Source organism: Semicossyphus pulcher, unplaced genomic scaffold, assembly GCF_022749685.1.
Source record: "Semicossyphus pulcher isolate SPU_LCO1_2020_fin unplaced genomic scaffold, fSemPul1.0.p SCAF_18, whole genome shotgun sequence".
NCBI classification, from domain to species: Eukaryota; Metazoa; Chordata; class Actinopteri; order Labriformes; family Labridae; genus Semicossyphus; species Semicossyphus pulcher.
This window is the reverse complement of record NW_027211691.1, coordinates 9,673,619-9,692,685: the sequence shown is the minus strand read 5'-3', so window position 1 is coordinate 9,692,685 and position 19,067 is coordinate 9,673,619. Positions and strand designations below refer to the sequence as shown.

At 39.4% G+C, this 19,067-nt stretch overlaps 3 protein-coding genes across 4 annotated transcripts in view; all 3 read left to right on the top strand.

Annotated features, from left to right (window-relative positions):
- Positions 1–1,096: 1,096 nt before the first annotated feature.
- Positions 1,097–3,360, top strand: eloca (elongin C paralog a). The gene is made up of 4 exons (XM_069667515.1): positions 1,097–1,184; positions 1,743–1,769; positions 1,977–2,120; positions 2,891–3,360. The coding sequence occupies exons 2-4, from the start codon at positions 1,766–1,768 to the stop codon at positions 3,079–3,081; spliced, it is 339 nt and encodes a 112-aa protein (XP_069523616.1). The 5' UTR covers positions 1,097–1,184; positions 1,743–1,765; the 3' UTR covers positions 3,082–3,360.
- A 1,379-nt stretch (positions 3,361–4,739) lies between these two features.
- ube2wb (ubiquitin conjugating enzyme E2 Wb) lies at positions 4,740–17,461 on the top strand. Of its 2 annotated transcripts, none has more exons than XM_069667911.1 (6): positions 4,740–4,775; positions 5,646–5,737; positions 10,435–10,537; positions 14,764–14,919; positions 15,001–15,076; positions 15,158–17,461. In XM_069667911.1, the coding sequence occupies exons 1-6, from the start codon at positions 4,761–4,763 to the stop codon at positions 15,169–15,171; spliced, it is 456 nt and encodes a 151-aa protein (XP_069524012.1). In that variant the 5' UTR covers positions 4,740–4,760; the 3' UTR covers positions 15,172–17,461. The 2 variants fall into 2 exon arrangements, with proteins under 2 accessions (XP_069524012.1, XP_069524010.1); XM_069667909.1 differs by lacking the exon at positions 4,740–4,775 and adding an exon at positions 5,042–5,084.
- A 1,366-nt stretch (positions 17,462–18,827) lies between these two features.
- stau2 (staufen double-stranded RNA binding protein 2) overlaps positions 18,828–19,067 on the top strand; it is a 102,004-nt gene continuing 101,764 nt past the window's right edge. The window contains exon 1 of the mRNA XM_069667371.1: positions 18,828–18,902. The gene's annotated coding sequence lies outside the window, so the exon portion shown is untranslated. The remainder of the gene's footprint in view (positions 18,903–19,067) is intronic.

Below are 19,067 nucleotides of genomic sequence, written 5' to 3'. Positions count from 1 at the left end.
AACAAACTTAATGATCTAGTTTAGATAATGTGTCACTTTTAGATGGCCCTGCAAGGTCATAACACTATTGACACAGGTGACAACTCTTGTGAATATCCATACATTCTTAATCAATATAATGTACAATACGCTGAAGACTTTGCCTCTGACTAACTGGACTTTTGAAAGTGTGAGATAGTGCAGAGTGCATAACTTCTCTCTCACTCATTCTTTCTTGAATCCAGATTTATGGGCCTGCAAAATGTCTCTGTCATGTCCAATCAGCACCTGCTCTCGCTCATCACAGCCAGTGGAGACAGTCAGGGAGGGTACACTGAAACACAGGCGCCACCTACAGGCTTCACAGGACACTCTCATTTCCCTGGTCGGTGGCCTATCAATCAGTGTAAATTTGGTAAGTCATCCAAGCCCCTCATTAAAATTAAAAATTAATATCCTTATTTCCTTCCTCTTATCTAAACTCATTATTTACTGACACTGACTTATAGTGGACAGCGGAGGTGCAAATTTTCATTATCTAGAAATAGCTCCTGCTTAGCACAATATTTTCCTCTGATGTGATGTCGTCTTCTAATCATCTTTTATCATCTTTTATTGCTTTTATTCTTTATTTATCTTTTTGTATTGCTTAATTGTTTTAAGTGCCTTTCCTAGGTCTACCTATTTTATCGCTTTTATTGTTTTTATTTGCATTTATTCTTGTTGACCTTATGCATTGTCATTGTGTTCTTGCCTTTTGTTGAATTGTTCTAGACTACTCTCTGTTTGGCCTGGCTGTTGACTAATTACCTTCCTGAGTTATCTTCCTGAGTTCCTGATTTTACTTTGTCTGTCAAAGCACTTTGTAAACATTTTTTTTTAAAGGTACTATATAAATAAAGTTATTATTATTATTAATTTCCCTTGCGGATTGTACAATAAAAAATAGATATCATTGTATAAAACGTTATCCTTCGGAATTAAATATGGGCGTAAAATAAAGCAGTAAAGATGTATGTATTTTACGAATAGGCGTTTTGAATGAGCAATATCATAGTTATGGAACCATTTCTCTCTACAAATGTATTTCCACGGAACACATTTATCGCCCACGTGTGTTACTTCAAACAAGTTCCGGGTATCAACAGTCTGGTGGCTAACATTAGCTGAACCGCAGTCTCCACTCCACATTGTAACACCAAGTGGTAAGAAATTTTGTTGTGTTTCGATAACATGTTGTCGTGTGTTGTCATGTCGCCAACTATTTACACGATATGAATTGTATACACTAAATAACAGATTCAAGGAATTATGACGTTATTGTCCGTTTGGCAAGGCGTTAGCTTGCTAGCCACTGCTAGCTTACGCTGACGATTTTCAGCTCGCTCAAACATTTTGGACAGAGATAGACAGGACAACTAATTTAAATTGAATGTTGCTTAATGCAGATAAGTTAGATATGTCGTTATTCCGATTTGTTTGGAAGATAGGCACGTAAAACTACATTGGGATTACATTACTGTATGCTAGCTGTTTGATCTTGTTTAATTTTACACGGTAAATTTTACAAATTACCTTTTAAAATAAGGCCTAGCGAAGGAAAACCTGGACATAAATGTGATTGTTTCACGTTACATAACACAGGGTGTCCATCCTTTGCGACTTTATTCAGCATGTTTGGGAGTCTCGGTATCCTAATGTCGATTTAGAGTCTTTTATACAATTGCTGTTTTATTTACGTGGGTTTCTATTTTCTCTTTTAGGGTAAACAGAAATCCCGATCAGGATGGGTGAGTCTTTTTTTTTTTTTGACTGTTCTACAACGTTCATATCAGATTACGTGTTCACAGATGTCTCATTTATCGACGTGTCTTTTCGATAGCAAAATCCAGCTATACTCCAAAGTCATTCAGCTTAATCAGGTTGTTCCGACGTGTGTGTTACTTGCGCATTTGGCGTACACCTGTTTGAGATTGACAGTTTGTGTTGCTCCACAGATGGCGAAGAGAGAACCTACGGTGGCTGTGAAGGGCCAGATGCCATGTATGTGAAGTTGATCTCTTCAGATGGCCATGAATTCATTGTGAAAAGAGAACACGCCTTGACATCTGGGACTATCAAAGCCATGTTGAGCGGGCCAGGTGAGGATTCAGAAAATTAGTCAAAGAATTACAAACGGTTGCGTTTTCTCCTAAGACACCGACTTTACTTAGTAAGTTAGTACTTTTAAAGTGCTGCCAGAAATGGGCTCATGGTGTTTTCTATCCAGACACCTGGACTCCTGTTTGCGTATTCTTTTCAGGCTGTGTATGTGGTTTTAAGTATTTACATACATAAAGATAATAGTTCAGATTACATGATAACTAAAAGTAGCTAAAATACACTGGAATATCTATAAATTCAGGAGTGCCAGACTATAAAAAGTAATGATATGTACACTAAAAATAAGAGCTGCCCCTCTGTTAATGCTTAGACCTCGTCTATGCACAAGATAAAAAAAAAAGGAGGCTAAATCTTATATTTTATTGTGTTCCCCTCTTAATCGCGTTATGTGCAAATAGGGCTTTACCTTAATAAATACATACTTACTCGTTTGTCAGATCAGCTACCAATATACAATATGGTATCACATCAGGATTAAAGGGAAGTGGCTCAACCATCTGCTCATTCAAGTAACTGTAATCACTCTATTGGTCTGTATCCTGTAAAACTGTGTGTAAGGTGTTTTTGTTGAGAGTGATTTCTGCCCGTCCAGTTGGTGGCACCATGCTCCCACCATACAATGGTTTTGTTATTTCCTCTTAAACAGGGACTAGCAAAAAAGTAGGAGATTTCATGAATTGCAGTGCTTTACATGAAGGGCCAGTTTTATTATTTCTCCTGACACCCACTGTGCCCCCTCCATCTGCAGGTCAGTTTGCTGAGAATGAAACCAACGAGGTGAACTTCAGGGAGATTCCCTCTCATGTCCTGTCCAAGGTCTGCATGTACTTCACCTACAAGGTCCGTTACACCAACAGCTCCACAGAAATACCCGAATTCCCCATCGCCCCGGAGATCGCACTGGAACTGCTCATGGCTGCCAACTTTTTGGATTGCTAAAGTCACAGACAAAATGTAGCAGCTTAAACACTTTTAGAATTTTCATTTTTGAATATTTAACTTGTTTTGCCATATACATAATAATATGTCACGTTGAGTTTTTTTTTTTTTTTTTGCACTTTGCTTTTTGTCATCATTTTAGTATTAAAGGATTTCATTTTAATGTAATAAACGGATATGGCAAGCTGCATCACTTGCCCCAGAATGTGATAAACATGCCCCTGCCCCATAAACCTTGTCTCACCTCTCCAGCTTAATAAAGAACTGTTTGGTGAGCAACTTTTTGCCATTCATACCTCGTTCTTTAACAAATACATCTGACTTTGAATACATGCGTCATCAAACAACAAAATTTGGGATTACTCTTGATACATTTAAAAGGGAAGATGTCCACCTAACTAGAAGATGTGTTAAACTGTCTGTTCTGAAAATAATGTAACATCCAGGAACAATATGCATGTTCTTTATTAAGATATTGTTCATATTTTTCAATATAACATGTAGTTTTCGTAATATAACCACAGTGGTAGGGTTTTATTATTGTGAGAGGAAACAACAACATTGAAATGATGTAATTTGTGCTGGTTCTTCCAAACTGAAATTCCAAATGTCAGATGAAAGTGGATTTTGGGAGACTGACAATTCAATTCAACGTGACCTTTTTGGATCTCCAAAAGTCGGTACATATTATAAGAAGGACTTGCTAGTCCTTCTCCAGTGAACCAATGATGTGTGATCCAGTAAAATACGCTGAGAAAGGAGTGTATAACGCATACTGCAGAAGAAAGCAATGGACACAAAGTTTGTTACAAAACGTGCTGATGAATATGATCTTGTAATTATAAGTAGATAATTTTTGAACATTCACATTGCACTTGAATACAAATCAGGAAATTTGCAATGGGGTTACATGTAACTGTTTGATATACTGTATTTCTAATGCTTTTAGTGACTGTGTAGCGTATTATTAGGATGCCTTCTCTTGTCAGCCATATCAGGTAAGAGCTCATATCACATCTCGTTTAACACTGGCTAAGGAATGAAAGTTTATTTCAGACTTTCAGAAGAGTGTAGAAGGCGTAGTCAGACTGCAAATTAAGCTATTAGGATTCATGTTTTGTAGAGAATCAGGCTTTATGCACAAAGTGGAATGACAAAGAATGAGGTTTTAAACATTTTCTTGGGAGACATTCTTGGAGTTTACAGTTAGGAAATCTTAATAAAACATGAGTAATAATGCATAAATAGTGTAAATTCATATCTAACTGCATTATAAATGGTTCAGCATGTGTTTCAATATTACTCCTCATGTTTATAGCTAAAAACAAGAAGACAAACATGAAAAAAGAACTAATATTTGGTATAACTTGGTATCAGGGATGTGAGGTAGTTCATCCCTCCTTGAGCAGAGGTCATTGACCCTCCTCCCTAACTTCCTGCGTGACCTCAGTGTTTTTGACGACACACTTATTTTATATATTTGTTTAATTTTTTATCAAATTACGTTTTAAATGCTCAATAGTCCGTTTATGGCATAAAATGAGTGAGAGGTGACCGGAATCCTGGCTCTGACGGTGCACATCAGTAGATTGTTTTCTTCTGTCAAAACAACGTCTCCTGTCACGTGACTCCGTGACGTACCGTCCTCCACTCTGCGCTGATGCAGGGGGGTTTCCATCATGGCGTCGATGCAGGTAGGAATACAATTGCCAGCCGTCGCATATTTACAATTTACCTGACCTTCAGTGTTGTCTTTCCTGGTAGTTTGTCACCCACTTCATTTATACCCACGTATTTGTTCGAATCAGCCGTGACATTAAAGTAAAACCGGTTAGATTTATCAGCGCTCGGTCTTTGCTAGCAACACAACTAGCCCATCATCATCCACAGCACCCAGTCAAGGCGAGCACAGAAACCAGTTTACTGGATATAGGTTTAATTTACAGAGTGGCGATGTAGTTTTTTCGTCGCAACACATGGATGATGTTTCAAAGAATACGATGGTATGAGTTGAAATTTGTTCTGATATTTTAAATGAGTGCTAACTGCTATTTGACGGACGTTGACGTAAGCTAGCTAACGAGGCAGTGCGCAGATTGACTAGTTACAGTTTCCACTCGAGCTGAACAGGTGCATCGCTGGGTCGAATCGTTTGAGATTTACCTTAGCAGGATACCTATAAAGCCTACAACTACATGAATCTATATTCTCATATAAACTGTGATTGTCGCCTACATCTAACACTTGTCGCGTTACCTGTCTCAAATAGTTTGATTTATACACAGTCTTGACGACTCATATCAGTCAGGGTGGAGTGTTACTGTAACTACATTTAGGGCGTTAGCAATAATCGTGCCGTAATAAAACGAACCAAAAATCAATGATATTGTACGGTGGTTTGCTTATGGTTATCTTAATAAAATGTAGGAAAAAGCAGGTGCTACTTTTAAAGTGCTATTTTGTTTTTATTTTATTTGCCTCTGCTATTTCTTTATTATGGTGTGTACATTGTCGTGCTGCTGCCTACATCTTTAATTGAAACTCAATCACATTATCTCCTACAGAAAAGGCTACAAAAGGAATTATTAGCCCTGCAAAATGATCCACCCCCAGGAATGACGCTTAACGAAAAAAGTGTACAGAACACCATTACACAGTAAGTATTTTTAAATTCCTTTTAGATAATTTTTTTGAGCATGGCAACTAGAGATGCACGATATTGGACTTTTTGCCGATATGCTGAAATGCTGATATTTTCCAACCCTTTCTGCCAATTGCCGATTTCGATACCGATATATTAGGCGCATGTTTTTTCCACCTAATTGCAGAGAACGTCTCCCCTGTAGTGGAATAGATATCATGTCTACTCTTATTGTAGTGGCCCACTGGCAGATGCAGAAATAACATTCACTGGGCAATATAAGAAAGCTACTTAAACTTAGGTTATGTACAAAATGCTATATTTACTTGTATGTAACACTTTCTTTCAAATAAAATTGTAATACTCATACAACTTAGACAGGCTTGGATGATGCTCCCCCTGAGACAATCCTGACAGTCACAACTAGCCACAACTAGGGCAAATTTTTCCTATAGCACAGAACAAATACATGAAATGAAATCAACCTTGCTGTCTGTTTCGGAAACTTGAAAAACTGCTATACTGCATTACGTCAAGCTTTTTTAGGGAATCATCGAGCATTTAGACATAATTCAAGCGTTGTTGTATTGGCGGAAAATATCGGCAGATGATGACATATCTGCTGATACCGATACCGATGCCGATGTGTCATTTTCAAGCTATTATCTTTAGATACCGATAATGTGCCGATAATATCATGCATCCCTAAGGCTACACATGAAACATTAGCACGATCACTTACTCCTACAGTTATCATGAAGATAAGTGACTAATATCAATGAATAATGTGGCTATGTAAAGTGGCATGTTTCATCACTATTACAGGGCAGCGTGATGAGCATGACCAGCACCACACACGCAGTAAAGCTTACTGTTACAATAAAGATAGTAGGAGGTATTAAGGCATAAAGCTCAGCAGTAACTGGTGAGGAGGAATTCGGGTCATTCCAGAGACTGGCAGATCTGGCCCCTCGGTGGAGAGTCTCTAATGCACAGTGTCACTATTCATCCTAATAAAATATTTAGCAGTTGGCATGCAGGAGTTTGGCTACGGTAGCATGGAACACAGGCTACTTAGCTGACCTTTCCGTCTGGGTGTCTTGGTGTTCCCTTAAACCGCCATGATTATGTTGGCTGAGTGAGTTGAATTTTGTCAGATAAGCAGGAAGGATGAACAGAGTTGTGGTAAATGGATTCTAGAGAATTTCTGGCCGTCATTCAAATGTCTTTCAGCTGCAGGCTTGAAACATAGAATTTGAAAGTTACTACCTTGTGTGGTTGTCTCACGGAATCCTTACTAGGCACTTTTAAAGAGGCATTTCACAGCCTCACAATGAGCTGAAGTTACCTTAATAACATTTTGTAACAAAGCACAATCCATTATGTTGAGGTCTACCTCATCAGATAACAATTGTCTGATCAGACTGAATGAATGTTTTGTTTTTGCCCGACTGAAAAGTCTCCCAACCAGTTCAGCTGGCTTTTGTGTTCAGCGCATCCCCGGTTTGACTTGGTATCTATGGGTGTGTCTTTTTCTTTTTTTTTTGCAACTCTGATGTTGAAATTTCTAATGAGCCTGGGGTAACTTGGTGTCATTATGACTGACAGTAGAAGGGATTTGCTTCTTTTATCACATGCGTCCTGGTGGAGTCACACAAAGATACTCTGTCCCTGCTTTGTGAAGCTTATCCTTTTTTAAAAACAAACATGACATGATGTACGTGTGATGGCAATAAGGTGCTCGAAGTTTTAGTACACTTTGTCTCTGGGTGCCTTTCATTTGATTATTATCTTTTGTGTGATTGTGCAGTTGGCTTAGCTTGATGGCGTATTCAAACAGTCATTGCAAACAATGAGACTGCTGCTTTGAAGTACTGCAGAGTCTGTCATATGGAAATATTCAGATACTAGTTTTCTTTCCAATATTACAGACGCGTATTGCATTCTCTTGAAATAGAAAAATCTGCTTGGTTTTTCCGAACGAATAAGATAATTAACTCAGAATTACGAGAAATGTTTGACTGTATTTCTGAATTGACAAAATACTTCAAAACCCTGCGAGAGGCTCTTGTGTGCAAACTAAAGCCCCTTGCCCACTGTCAAAACACCTGCTAACACATGGCTTTTCTGCTTAATGGGAAAGGTTACAATCGGCATTTATACCCGGGTCAAATAACTCTGCAGTAGACCCGGGTAATTATCACCTTGGCTCCGATCGGCATTGACGGGAGCACAAATACCCGGGTAGACACACTAATCTCCTACCTAGATCTCCTAGATTTTAATGACCAAATCTATTTGTTTTGGCTCCAGTTAAAGACCTTGTGAATAGTATCCTAACCTAAAAACTAGCTGAGCACTTAGAAATACGTAAAGTAATGTTTTCAGCAGCTCGATCCACCACACTGTGCATTATGGTCCCGGATCAGTGTACTGATGACACACAACCTCACATTTTAACCACTATCTGAGGTATTTCTGATACTGGTATGGAGACAACTCTACTCTCGTGTGCCCACTCAGTTGTATGCCCCCTTTCTCTAAATGACTCAGTGTTATTTCTGTAGGCCTGATCATATAATCACCAGACTATAGGGAATTTGAGCAAGCTGAGCATAATGTCCTCGGAGTCCTTGGCTGTGTTTGGCGTGGGTTGCATCAGGTGTAACTCATGTACAGTGAGACTGCCTTCCTCTTTGAGAGAGGAAAAAGGAGCCCCTTTCAGATGCTTTGACCACTGGACTTTGTTAGATGGCGGTTTTCTGACCTTGTACGGTGGCCTAAATGATCATACGCCCCAGGCTAGATTTGAAGGAGACACAAGGCTTGAATCGGAACAGCAGCCACAAGTCTCTTTGGTGTCCTTTCTTGGAGAAATTAGGCCAGAGATTGTGATGCCGCCATCACTGTTCCTTTTTCTTCTCCTCTGAGGTTTCCTCTGTGAGAAGGCAATGGCCATATTGCCAGTGAAGCAACATCTAGCTTCTGTTTAAAGACCACCGAGGTACTGTACATTAAGCAGGTAGATTGTCCTTCATCCCAAAGAGACGGCATCAAGCCCCTGTGTTTGACTCGTCTCCCATTCTGAGCAAGACACTGAATCCCTCACAGCTCACTCAGCACAGTTCTGTACACGGCCATGGAGGCGAAAATAGATTTGTCCACTGGATCAATAAGAGTATCACATTATTTCTGAACCACTGTCATAACCCAGCTGGATATTGAATGTCATTGGAATGAGTCAGACTTGAAGCTTTTGAGTGCACTCCTTCTGCAGCATTGACAGCTCACACATTGTAGGATTCGTATTTATTGATAATGAGATGTGATCAATGCGAGTCATGATGTCCTAACTAATTTACCCCAGAATGATGAGATGGAACATACAGTGCTTTGTTAGTCATTATACAACAGTTAGTTCCGACCAAGTCATCTGATTGGACAAGAGGCCTTTCACGTGTGCTGATACAGAGAACAACATCACTGGGACTGTGTTTATCACTCCGCCTCAGCCAAGTGTTCTGAATACTGTACGATACAGCAGATTGTTTGTCTACATTGATCAAGCTGGTACAGATAAATGTACATCATACAAAGTCGCTGCTCTGTGGTAACTAAGAGTGTGGGAGAATGTTTGGGATGCTTGGCAACAACAGTCCAGTTTCAGTCAAGTTGTGGAGCAAAAATTAATCTGTTATTGATTATTTTTTACTACTGTATGCCGCTTGTATCACTGTTGCACAGTATAAAAGCAATATCACACTCAAGGTTGTAATGTTATACTGGATATCAGCACGGCCTCGTGCCTTTGACCGAATCACAGCTGTGGTGATATTTAGTAGAACATTACTCTCTCAGGTGATATTGCTTAACTTGTAATCGAGACTAAGAGTCAGCCACTATGGTACGATTGTGTGACATTTGTATGTACAACATTACGTGTACACATTTTTTAATTAGTAGGTCACACAGGGTCCAGCTGAGGCTGATGGGAATGTTATTAGTTTTGCAGGGATTTGGACTTACACAAATTGATTTGGACACATTTTTGGATTTGATAATGATAGCACAAGAAGAAAAGTCATGATACATCATCTGGCCACTATGGATGTCTGTATGAAATTTAATGGCAATACATGCAGTAGATGTTTACATTTTTTAGACCAACAGACAGACCGACTTTACCATCCCAAGAGTTATGCATCCTGGTAGTATGGCTTAAGATAGCAAACAACGCTGTGCTGTATACCAAAAAAAAGTTCTGGTTTGCTGTTAAAGGAATTGTTCACCTGATATTGTGACTTATCAAGAGAAATGGGATAACTGTGGTAATAGTTGTTCCCTTAGCTTTACATTCTTTAAGTGACAGATGAGCCTTAAAGTTGTGTGTAGAAAATACATAACTCTTAAAAATCTCTTGTTGAGTTGGTCTTTTTCAAACTGCTGAAATCCTTCCTTATTTCTATTTCAGTGTAAAACACTGAGTGTACTTGGAAAAAAGGAATTAACTAAAAACCAGTTGCTCGGCACGCAGAGTTAACCTCTTGCTTGAGGTCATGAACAGACGCCTGAACTGCCTCAACCTGAGCTGTAAACATTTTCTAGGTTGTTTGACCACACCTATGTTTGGGTCGAGTGATTGACGTGACAATAATGCTCTTTTGTTAAAGTGAATTGTTGGACATATTTTAATGTTATGCCTTTCATTTCAGGTGGATTGTAGACATGGAGGGAGCACCTGGCACACTGTATGAAGGAGAGAAATTTCAGCTGCTTTTCAAATTTAGTAGTCGATATCCTTTTGATTCACCTCAGGTAAGCACGAGTTTCTCTGCAGCCGTCTTTGTGAGTTTGTTTTGCTATATCAGTGTTGTCCATTTTTTTCCATTTAACTTTTTTAGTTTTGTTTGAAAACCTTCTTTCATGCACCGTCTATACATTTTAAATAATTTCTATTTTAATTCTTAGACACTCTTTCTGATCACTCTTTTTAAATTATATAACACAGAATTTTAAAAGGAATTTGGGAAAAGAAATTAAACGGATTGCGGAGGGCTTTTCTCACTAAATGTCCCTAATCCATTCCCAGAGTTGATGAAAGAATGATGTTTTTAAGTTTGAAAGTGGGCCCCAAAACACTCTTTCACGTACTGTGTACAGTGCCCCTTTTAAAACACAATCAAAACCTAAAGACCTGAGTAAACACCCCTCTACCCCCGTCTGGATGCCTGCAATAATCACATGGAACACGGCGGCTCTGCAGTCGTCGGTGGAGTGATTCTCTGCTCGGAAACATCGAAGCCAGGAATCACTGACAGGGACACCAGCACGCAGCATCCGCTCAAGCCACGTTTGAGGGGATTAGTTTAACTCAACAACCTTGTTTCACTCATCAGGAGCTTGTCCGTCTATAAATAGAGAGTGAGTTGGTGTAGAGAAAATTAGATAAACTTAGCTACTATGCTCACACATAGGAAGGACAGGCTGTTTAAAGCAGCTCTCTGTTGGATCATTGAGTTAACTGCTGCAGTGCATTACAGGTTACGTGATGAGCTTCTGGGATGAATTTTGATGTGAGCTAAATAAAATAACATGACCATCATCAACAACATTTGCATTTACAAGGTGTCATTTCTTTTTCTTTAAGTCCTGTCAAAGAGGTGCCGTTCTTATTTTGTGCTGTGCAATTTTTCATTAGGGCTGCACAATTTCATCGTTATCACTATATGAGCATTCGCAATGAATAAGAAGAAATATTTTATGTAAACAAACCATGCTTTCACACTTAACATGAGAAAATTGTTTTCTATTGGGTTTAATGGCCATGCTTTCACACTATTTTCATGCCATTAGATAAAGCCCAAGCTAGCTATATCTAAGGACTATTTTGATAGTGGACTATTCAACGATTATTGACACGATTAATCGGCTAATCGGATAATGAATTAATGGCTCTTATTTAGCTTTTAAATTGAGTTGGAAGTTCTTTTTAGCATGTGCTTACTAACAATAGAGACAATAAATTAGTTCTCCAGTCAAAGAGTAGTCTCTTAATAAGCTTTGCTGCTGATTTCGCTACTACTGATACAAAAGATGAATAAAAAGACAGACAAAGAGCTGAGAAAATAAATCAAATCAAAGTACGCAAGTCCAACGAGCCCTCTCTTCAAATGCTCGCACATTACCCACGTACTCCCGTGATAAGCAAGGTCCACTTTACCAGTCTTGCAGGCGATCATTTCCTTTGCAGCTTTGAGGGTGAAATGCTCCCAGACTTTAGAAGTTTTAGGATGCGATGGTGTTGCATCGGCCGCTGCTATTATGCTATGTTTTGTTTAGGCCTACCTGTTGCTTCCTGGTCGCTGTTTTGCATGTGCAACTCTCAGCTGAGATAGTAAGGATGCCGCAACTCCGCTCCAGAAAACAATGTTATGTCTGCGCACAGCATGAAAAACACGTGGGACGACGTAACCAACTAATTATCAACAATTACATTTGTTGCCAACTAAGTTTGTCATCGATTTTAGTCGACAATTTTGACTAATTGTTGCACCCCTAGTCAGCTACCTTCAGATTAATTTGTGTCAAAGAAGAGGTGAATAAACAACAACAAATTTTTGATTTATTTTAGATTAACAAGGAGAACAGCAAATATTTATAGCCAATATGCACTCTTTAATATGTGCTTATTCATCACACGTCTCTTTTCTCATATCGAACAGGGCTACTACATACTTACATTTTGGGTTGCAAAACTGCCATTTTGCCCGAGTGAATGAGTTAAAAGTCATTTTTTTCCTAAGTCTACTTGTTGAGAATCTTTTGCTCGTACTACTGAAAATATTTCTTTAAAGATTTGTTGCAATCATACAAAAAAAGCAGCACACAGGAGGATGCAAGCTTGACTGTAATCTAACATCGAGATGACAAAGCAACAAGTAGATAACCGAAAGTGCCTTTGTGCTCAAACCTCAGATCTGTGAGCGAATCAGACGTGTCAGTAAATATTTAAACTTTCTGTAAGCGAGGAGCTTTCACTTGTCTTCATGTTTTGAGTACAGAGCCAGCTCCACTTTCTGCTCCTATCTGTAACACTCATCCTGTCAGCTCTGTGATGTAGACTCTGCACTCTCCTGTGAGGCCCTGTCTGGTGCCACATCGCCTCAACCCATTGTTGCCCTTCATTTCATCGCCCTCTTTACCCATTACGACTCCCCCTTCTCTCTCCTTCAGAGTTCCTCTCCTCTCATCACACTTTCTGTATCTTTTTGCGCAGTCTTGACTCTTGCACCCTTTTACCGGCTCATGTCCCTCGCTGCTTTTTATAGACCATGAGTCCTTTTTTATAAAACATGTCTCCTCTCTTAGCCTCTCTTCTGCTCTCACACCCCACCCTGGCCTCTCTATCCTAATCCCAGAGCCTCATGTGGCCACAGATGGCTAAACCTGAGCTAATACAGCATGTCTCATTAGTCTCTGTCAAAAAATCTCACATCATTGTACGAAAGGACTCTCAAGTTGTATTTTTGACCACCAAAATGCCCTACATTTGGTAATTGAAGTCATCTCTTTGCTATCAAATACTCACCTCCTTTGCAGAACTCTTATTATGCCAGTTTTAGGGCCTGTGTCCACTAACAGAGAGCGCTTTTCTCCGCTGCTCACTGTTGCTAGGTTACGAAAGTTGTCTGGTGGTACTTCCACTTCCCTCGGAAGTTACCGTTGAGTCGGTTTTAAATCGCTCTGTATGCTAAATATTTGCTTTTATTCAAGGACATTTTACAAAGAAAACATAAAAACGATGGATGCGTGTCCTGGCATTAGCAGCAGCTCGACATGTGGAAATTGTACCCTCGAAAAAACGCAACAGTATGTTTCTCCTCCACCTCTGTTGACAAAGTTGATTTCTGAAGTCCCGCCCCTTCTTGATTTTGATTGGTTTGTGAAGGAGAAGCGACATTGATGAGCATGGGGGTGTTCCAAAAGTGTAGCTGTTTTTAAGAGTGCTGTTAGCGTAGCAACAAAAACCACTGCTGCAGAGGCCGTTTTGGCGCTAAGGATGCTGAGCGCTGAATAACGCTGAACTGCACTGGTTTTATGTAGAAAATGCCCTTAGTGGACACAGACCCTTATGAATGATCTGAAAGTGGCAGGAAGCAACATGAACATTCCAATGTTTAAACATTCCTCCTCTCTGTGTTACTCCGCTACAACAAACATGCACGTGCATTTTGCTACTGGTGTGTGGCGCGCAGCCGCTGTGTGGTGCATCTCTCTGCAGCACAGAGAGAGAGAGAGAGAGAGAGAGAGAGAGAGAGAGAGAGAGAGAGAGAGAGAGAGAGAGAGAGAGAGAGAGAGAGAGAGAGAGAGAGAGAGAGAGAGAGAGAGAGAGAGAGAGAGAGAGAGAGAGAGAGAGAGAGAGAGAGAGAGAGAGAGATGCTGTTTATTCCAAAAAGGACACTTCATTGCTGGCTGATTCTTGGTGTGGACCACCTTTTTACCTCTTGGTGTTGTAGCTTAGTGCTACCATTAGCTGTCAAGAAGGAAGAGGGCATCACTTCCCTCTTCAGCCCCTTACACTCCTTCTCATCTGATCCTTCTTTTTATTTCGGGCTTGGTTTGTAGCTTTTTACTCCTTTAAGGTCTTCCTTTTTTTTGCTTCTTCAGCGGTATATGCCGTTGTCGGCAAAGGAGGTACAGGAGATTTACCGCAAATTGCCATAGCTCCTGACTGACACAACTTGACACAAATCACGTAGAAGCCGGATGGTGTTAGTTTGTACAGAGTCGCTGTGATTAGCTAGATACTTGGAAAGCTCACCCTGATTGGTTGTTTGATTCAGACCGCACACATTTTTTAACAATCTAAATACAAAGAGGCAGGCGCTCACAGTCACAGATCAGCATTCAAAATCATTTCAATTTAATGTTGTAAGGGAACTGCAATGATCACAATGTGTTATTTTCACCTAATTCTTATGAAATGATGTCGCCTACTGTAGCTTTAATATTTGCTGATATGTTTTTTCTGTGTGTTGCAGGTAATGTTCACAGGAGAGAATATACCTGTCCACCCTCATGTGTATAGTAACGGTCACATCTGTCTGTCTATTCTAACGGAAGATTGGTCGCCAGCCCTCTCAGTGCAATCAGTTTGTCTTAGCATTATCAGCATGTTGTCCAGCTGCAAAGAAAAGGTAGGGACTCTTTAATGATGCCAACATTCAGTCATTCATGCAAATGACATGCTTATTAAATGTTAACCTCTTTCCCTGCAGAGACGACCGCCTGATAACTCCTTTTATGTAAGAACGTGTAACAAAAATCCAAAGAAGACAAAATGGTGGTATCATGGTGAGTATTTTCAACCTCGTACGTTTCTTTTGTTGTTCTTTTAAAGGTGACGTCATTGACTTCATGTTTGTTTCTTCACAGATGATACATGCTAATGTACAAACTTTGTAATAATCGTAGAAGAAAGAAGTCCTACTGACCTACGTAAAGCACTTTTTAATCATTCAGTCTTTGAACTCTGACCTTTGACTGGAACTCTATGGACACCATGCGCTGGAGGCTCTCGACTGCATTTCCCCCCGCGGACGGTTGGATGCATGTTTTAGGCGGTTGTAACTTATAAAGAGCGAGTATAACGGATGCACCTGACACGGATCGTTATTTTGGCATAGAGGTAGTAAATGCAGCGGGCGAGCACGGTGGATTTGTGGTGAGATAATTATAATTCCTGTTTTAAGATTATATTGTTACTCTTTTGTTTCTGTGTGGGTGCATTTTAAGGTCCTTGTGTTGTGCAATAAGAACTGATGGATGCATGCTTGGGCCTACAAAGAGAAATCCAAATCTGATCGTTTTTCCGGAAGGGATCTGACCACCACAACCCCAAGAAAATGCTTCATCTGTTTGTTAATTTTTAAGATGATATGCACTGTGAAAGTATCTAGTTTAAAAAGGCACTATAAGTATGATATTCCAAACTTGCAGTGGTTCTGTAAGCAGTCCTCCACTTATTTATCAGGTTTAAGGTTTTTTTAGTTAGTTACACTGTAACCAGAGTAAACACCGTTTTCTTCTTCATCTTCCAACTTGAGACCCCGGCTGCAGCTCTTCCTGCCGTCAGACAGAATGTCGGTACCGATGGGATTAAAACAGATAAGACGACAGATCTCTAAGTTGAGCACACCTCCTCGTAAAGTTGGGCTGAACTCGTGTAGTGTTCACTAGTCCGGCTAGTCGAAGACGTGCAGCGGCCTCTCTTCCATTTAAAGAATGTCCGTAATAGAGAACATTGTCGCACAACCCGTTTTTATTTGTATGATACTTCTTTTCTTTTTTTTTATTTCATGCTTTAATCTTCGAAAATGTTTGATTTTTAATGTCTTGAGTTGTTTTTTGTACTGTTTTTCAACTGGCTGATACTTTGAAAAAGGGGGGTTTGTTTTGATGGGTCAGTATATTTTTTGATTTTTCTTTTTTTTTTTGTATTTGTTATTTAATTACAATCTTTGTTCTCCAGAATGGTAACGAATGACAAAAAGGAGCGTCTTTCTAGGAGAGGTAAAGACGAGGCTTTTGTGATTCCCCCTGGTCAGAGTTTTGGCTCAGGTACTTTTTTCAATATAGAGATCACCTCTAAAAAGATACCTATCAGATATTTTGAATTTAACTATATTTTCACCAAAAGAGACTGTTATGTTGTAAAATGATAACACGTCTGAAACTATTGTATATAAGTCTTGAAATTGTTGGATGATGTGACAGAAATTAGCAGAGGATGCATTTACTTTATAGCCGAATGCTAATAGGAGTGCTTTATTTCATTGGACGTTAGCCTGCGTCTTTTGCTAATTAGGATGTGTACAGACAGCGACAAACACTACTGTTGGTTTAAAAAAAGAAAAAAAAGTTTAGTAGTTTTACAGTGGGGGTGCATGCAATTTTAAACCCTGCTTTTTCTTATTGGCATCAGACATTGTGACAACTTTTAGTCTTTCCATTAGGTAATGGTTTATGGGATGGGTATTACAAAGCTCGCCTCCGGAGGCTGCGTGGCTCTCTGTCGTTTCAGACTGTAATCGCTCCATTCCTAAAGAAATCTTCTATCACCATCCAGTCAGAGATACTTGAATTTTCCATCTTGGGTTGTTTGTATTGCATTTTTGCTTTTTATTTTTTTCTCCAGGGTCTAGGTGATTTTCTTGAATGAACATGAGTGAATGTGATGATACTCTATACTGTAGAGGAGATTACCACAGCACACCGCTATCTCAAAAACTATATTGATAACTTAAAGACATCTATTTAACCAATGATTTTTTTTTTTTTTTTTTTTAAATAGCATCATAGTAACAGTCTTGTCTGCTGTCACTGTGCTGGGAGAGAAGGACAGTAGGACTGAGATGATTGTGTGAATGCAGTCATTCATGCGGGGACAAGAAGCCTTCACCCAGTGGCTCAGTAGAGATTTGAAAAACATGCGAGCGAATATGTTACACGGGTTCGGATGTGATGTGTTTTTTTTGGTTTTGTTTTTTTGTTTCTAGGTTGTTTTTTTTTCCTTTTTCAATGTGGTTTGAACTCTTAGCTTGCAGGTTGTTGTGAGTGATCAACACTAATGAGGGTGTGTTATTTATATTTGAAATTTTGTTCTGGGATGTGCAAGCTCCATGTAATAGGTGCCTGTTCATTTTCATAATCAATAATAAAAGCAAAGATTCACTTTTATTCAACCTTGGTTTGAATGTTTTTCTTCTCTGGAGCCTGCCAAAGCGTACGTGAATGTTATGCAGACATGAATTGAAGAGAGTGTAGGTGTGGAAAATGAATTAAACTGCATTATTCAGAAAGATAAATACCGCTACCTCTTGCTATGTTTTAAGGTACATTTATTATATCAAGGATGCCAAGACACTTAAAAGACAAAACAGAGATCCTCTTATGATTCTAGACTTTTTGACACCTAATGCTATAGTTGTATTAATCTTCCTCATTGATTCATCATAGGCCAAACTACATGTATTTTTCCCTTAGTTGTATATAATCTGATATTATTTAAACACAATCCATCATAAGTAGCTGTAATTAAACAGTCATAACCTTAACATGGCATTTTTTTTACTGTATAGTATAATTATCTTTATGTCACCATGCATTTGTGTGAGAGTTTAAAAGGGGGAAGAAACCTGTCATAAATCTGTCATAAAACTGACACAAAAAGTGGGGTAATGGCGCCATCTAGTGGTCAAATTGTAATCGTATATAATAATAGTAATATGAAACTACAGATCCACCATTCATTTTCCAACTACCCTGAGCCCTGTGCCACACTTCTCCCACTGGATTCAACGTTTGCCCTTTCCAGCTGTTTGACCCCATATTCATGACCACCTATCATCTTAGGGCAGCACTGAAAGGCTTTTTCCACAAAGAGCTTGTTGACAGAGAATCCAGGCCTGGTGGCCTTTGTGAGAAACTCAGCTGAAGGCCTTTTAATTGTACACCACTGTGAACTGAGGTGGCATGTCGCAAAGGCAGCATATCCTTCCAGCAGCAGGGATTTCTGCTCTGTAGGTGGTTAAGTGCTCTCTAGAACAAACTGTTCAACTCTAATATTCTAAATGAACTTGATACGGTAATTAAACTCAATGGAGATTAATCTTCCCTGATATAAAAAACAGGCCATGTTATTCAAGTTATAAACACATTATTATTTCAGAGTCAGTGATATATTTCAGTCCCTGTAAATTTAATAAATAAATACATATCCAATAATTCAAATTAAAGTTAGCCACATAAATGCCATGTGCAAAAATGAGGTTTAAAAAGGTCCGTGTTTGCTCTGAATCAAAGTTACAACTGTTCCAGGCTCCCAAGAAGCAAACCAGGACTGAACCATTCACACCGCCGCGGGGGTGGCGGATTCATTCAAGATTCACCTCAAACTGTAACGGTTGTACATTCGTGATATACAATACACAAGATCGACAAATTAAACAAAACACAAACACTTTATACCTAATATATCAAAATGACAAGTCATTTGGTTGTAATGATACATATTTGAATTGTACCCAGACAAATAACGTGGTATGTTCCCTCTTCCATCCAGTTCTCTTTAGTGTTTGCCAATGTCGGAGGTGTAACTGGGGTCTGGCCCTGGACAAAGGTAAAAAATACCCTAAATTGTGTGTCCCTTTGTTGTCGGAGAGACTCTGTGTTATTCGTCACGCTGTTGCCTCTCTGTATACGCTGTTACTGTGGACTGAAATTCCCCAGACTTTCGTGAAGGATGGGGCGGTATGGAGATGCTAGCAAGAGGGGTGCTCGGCCG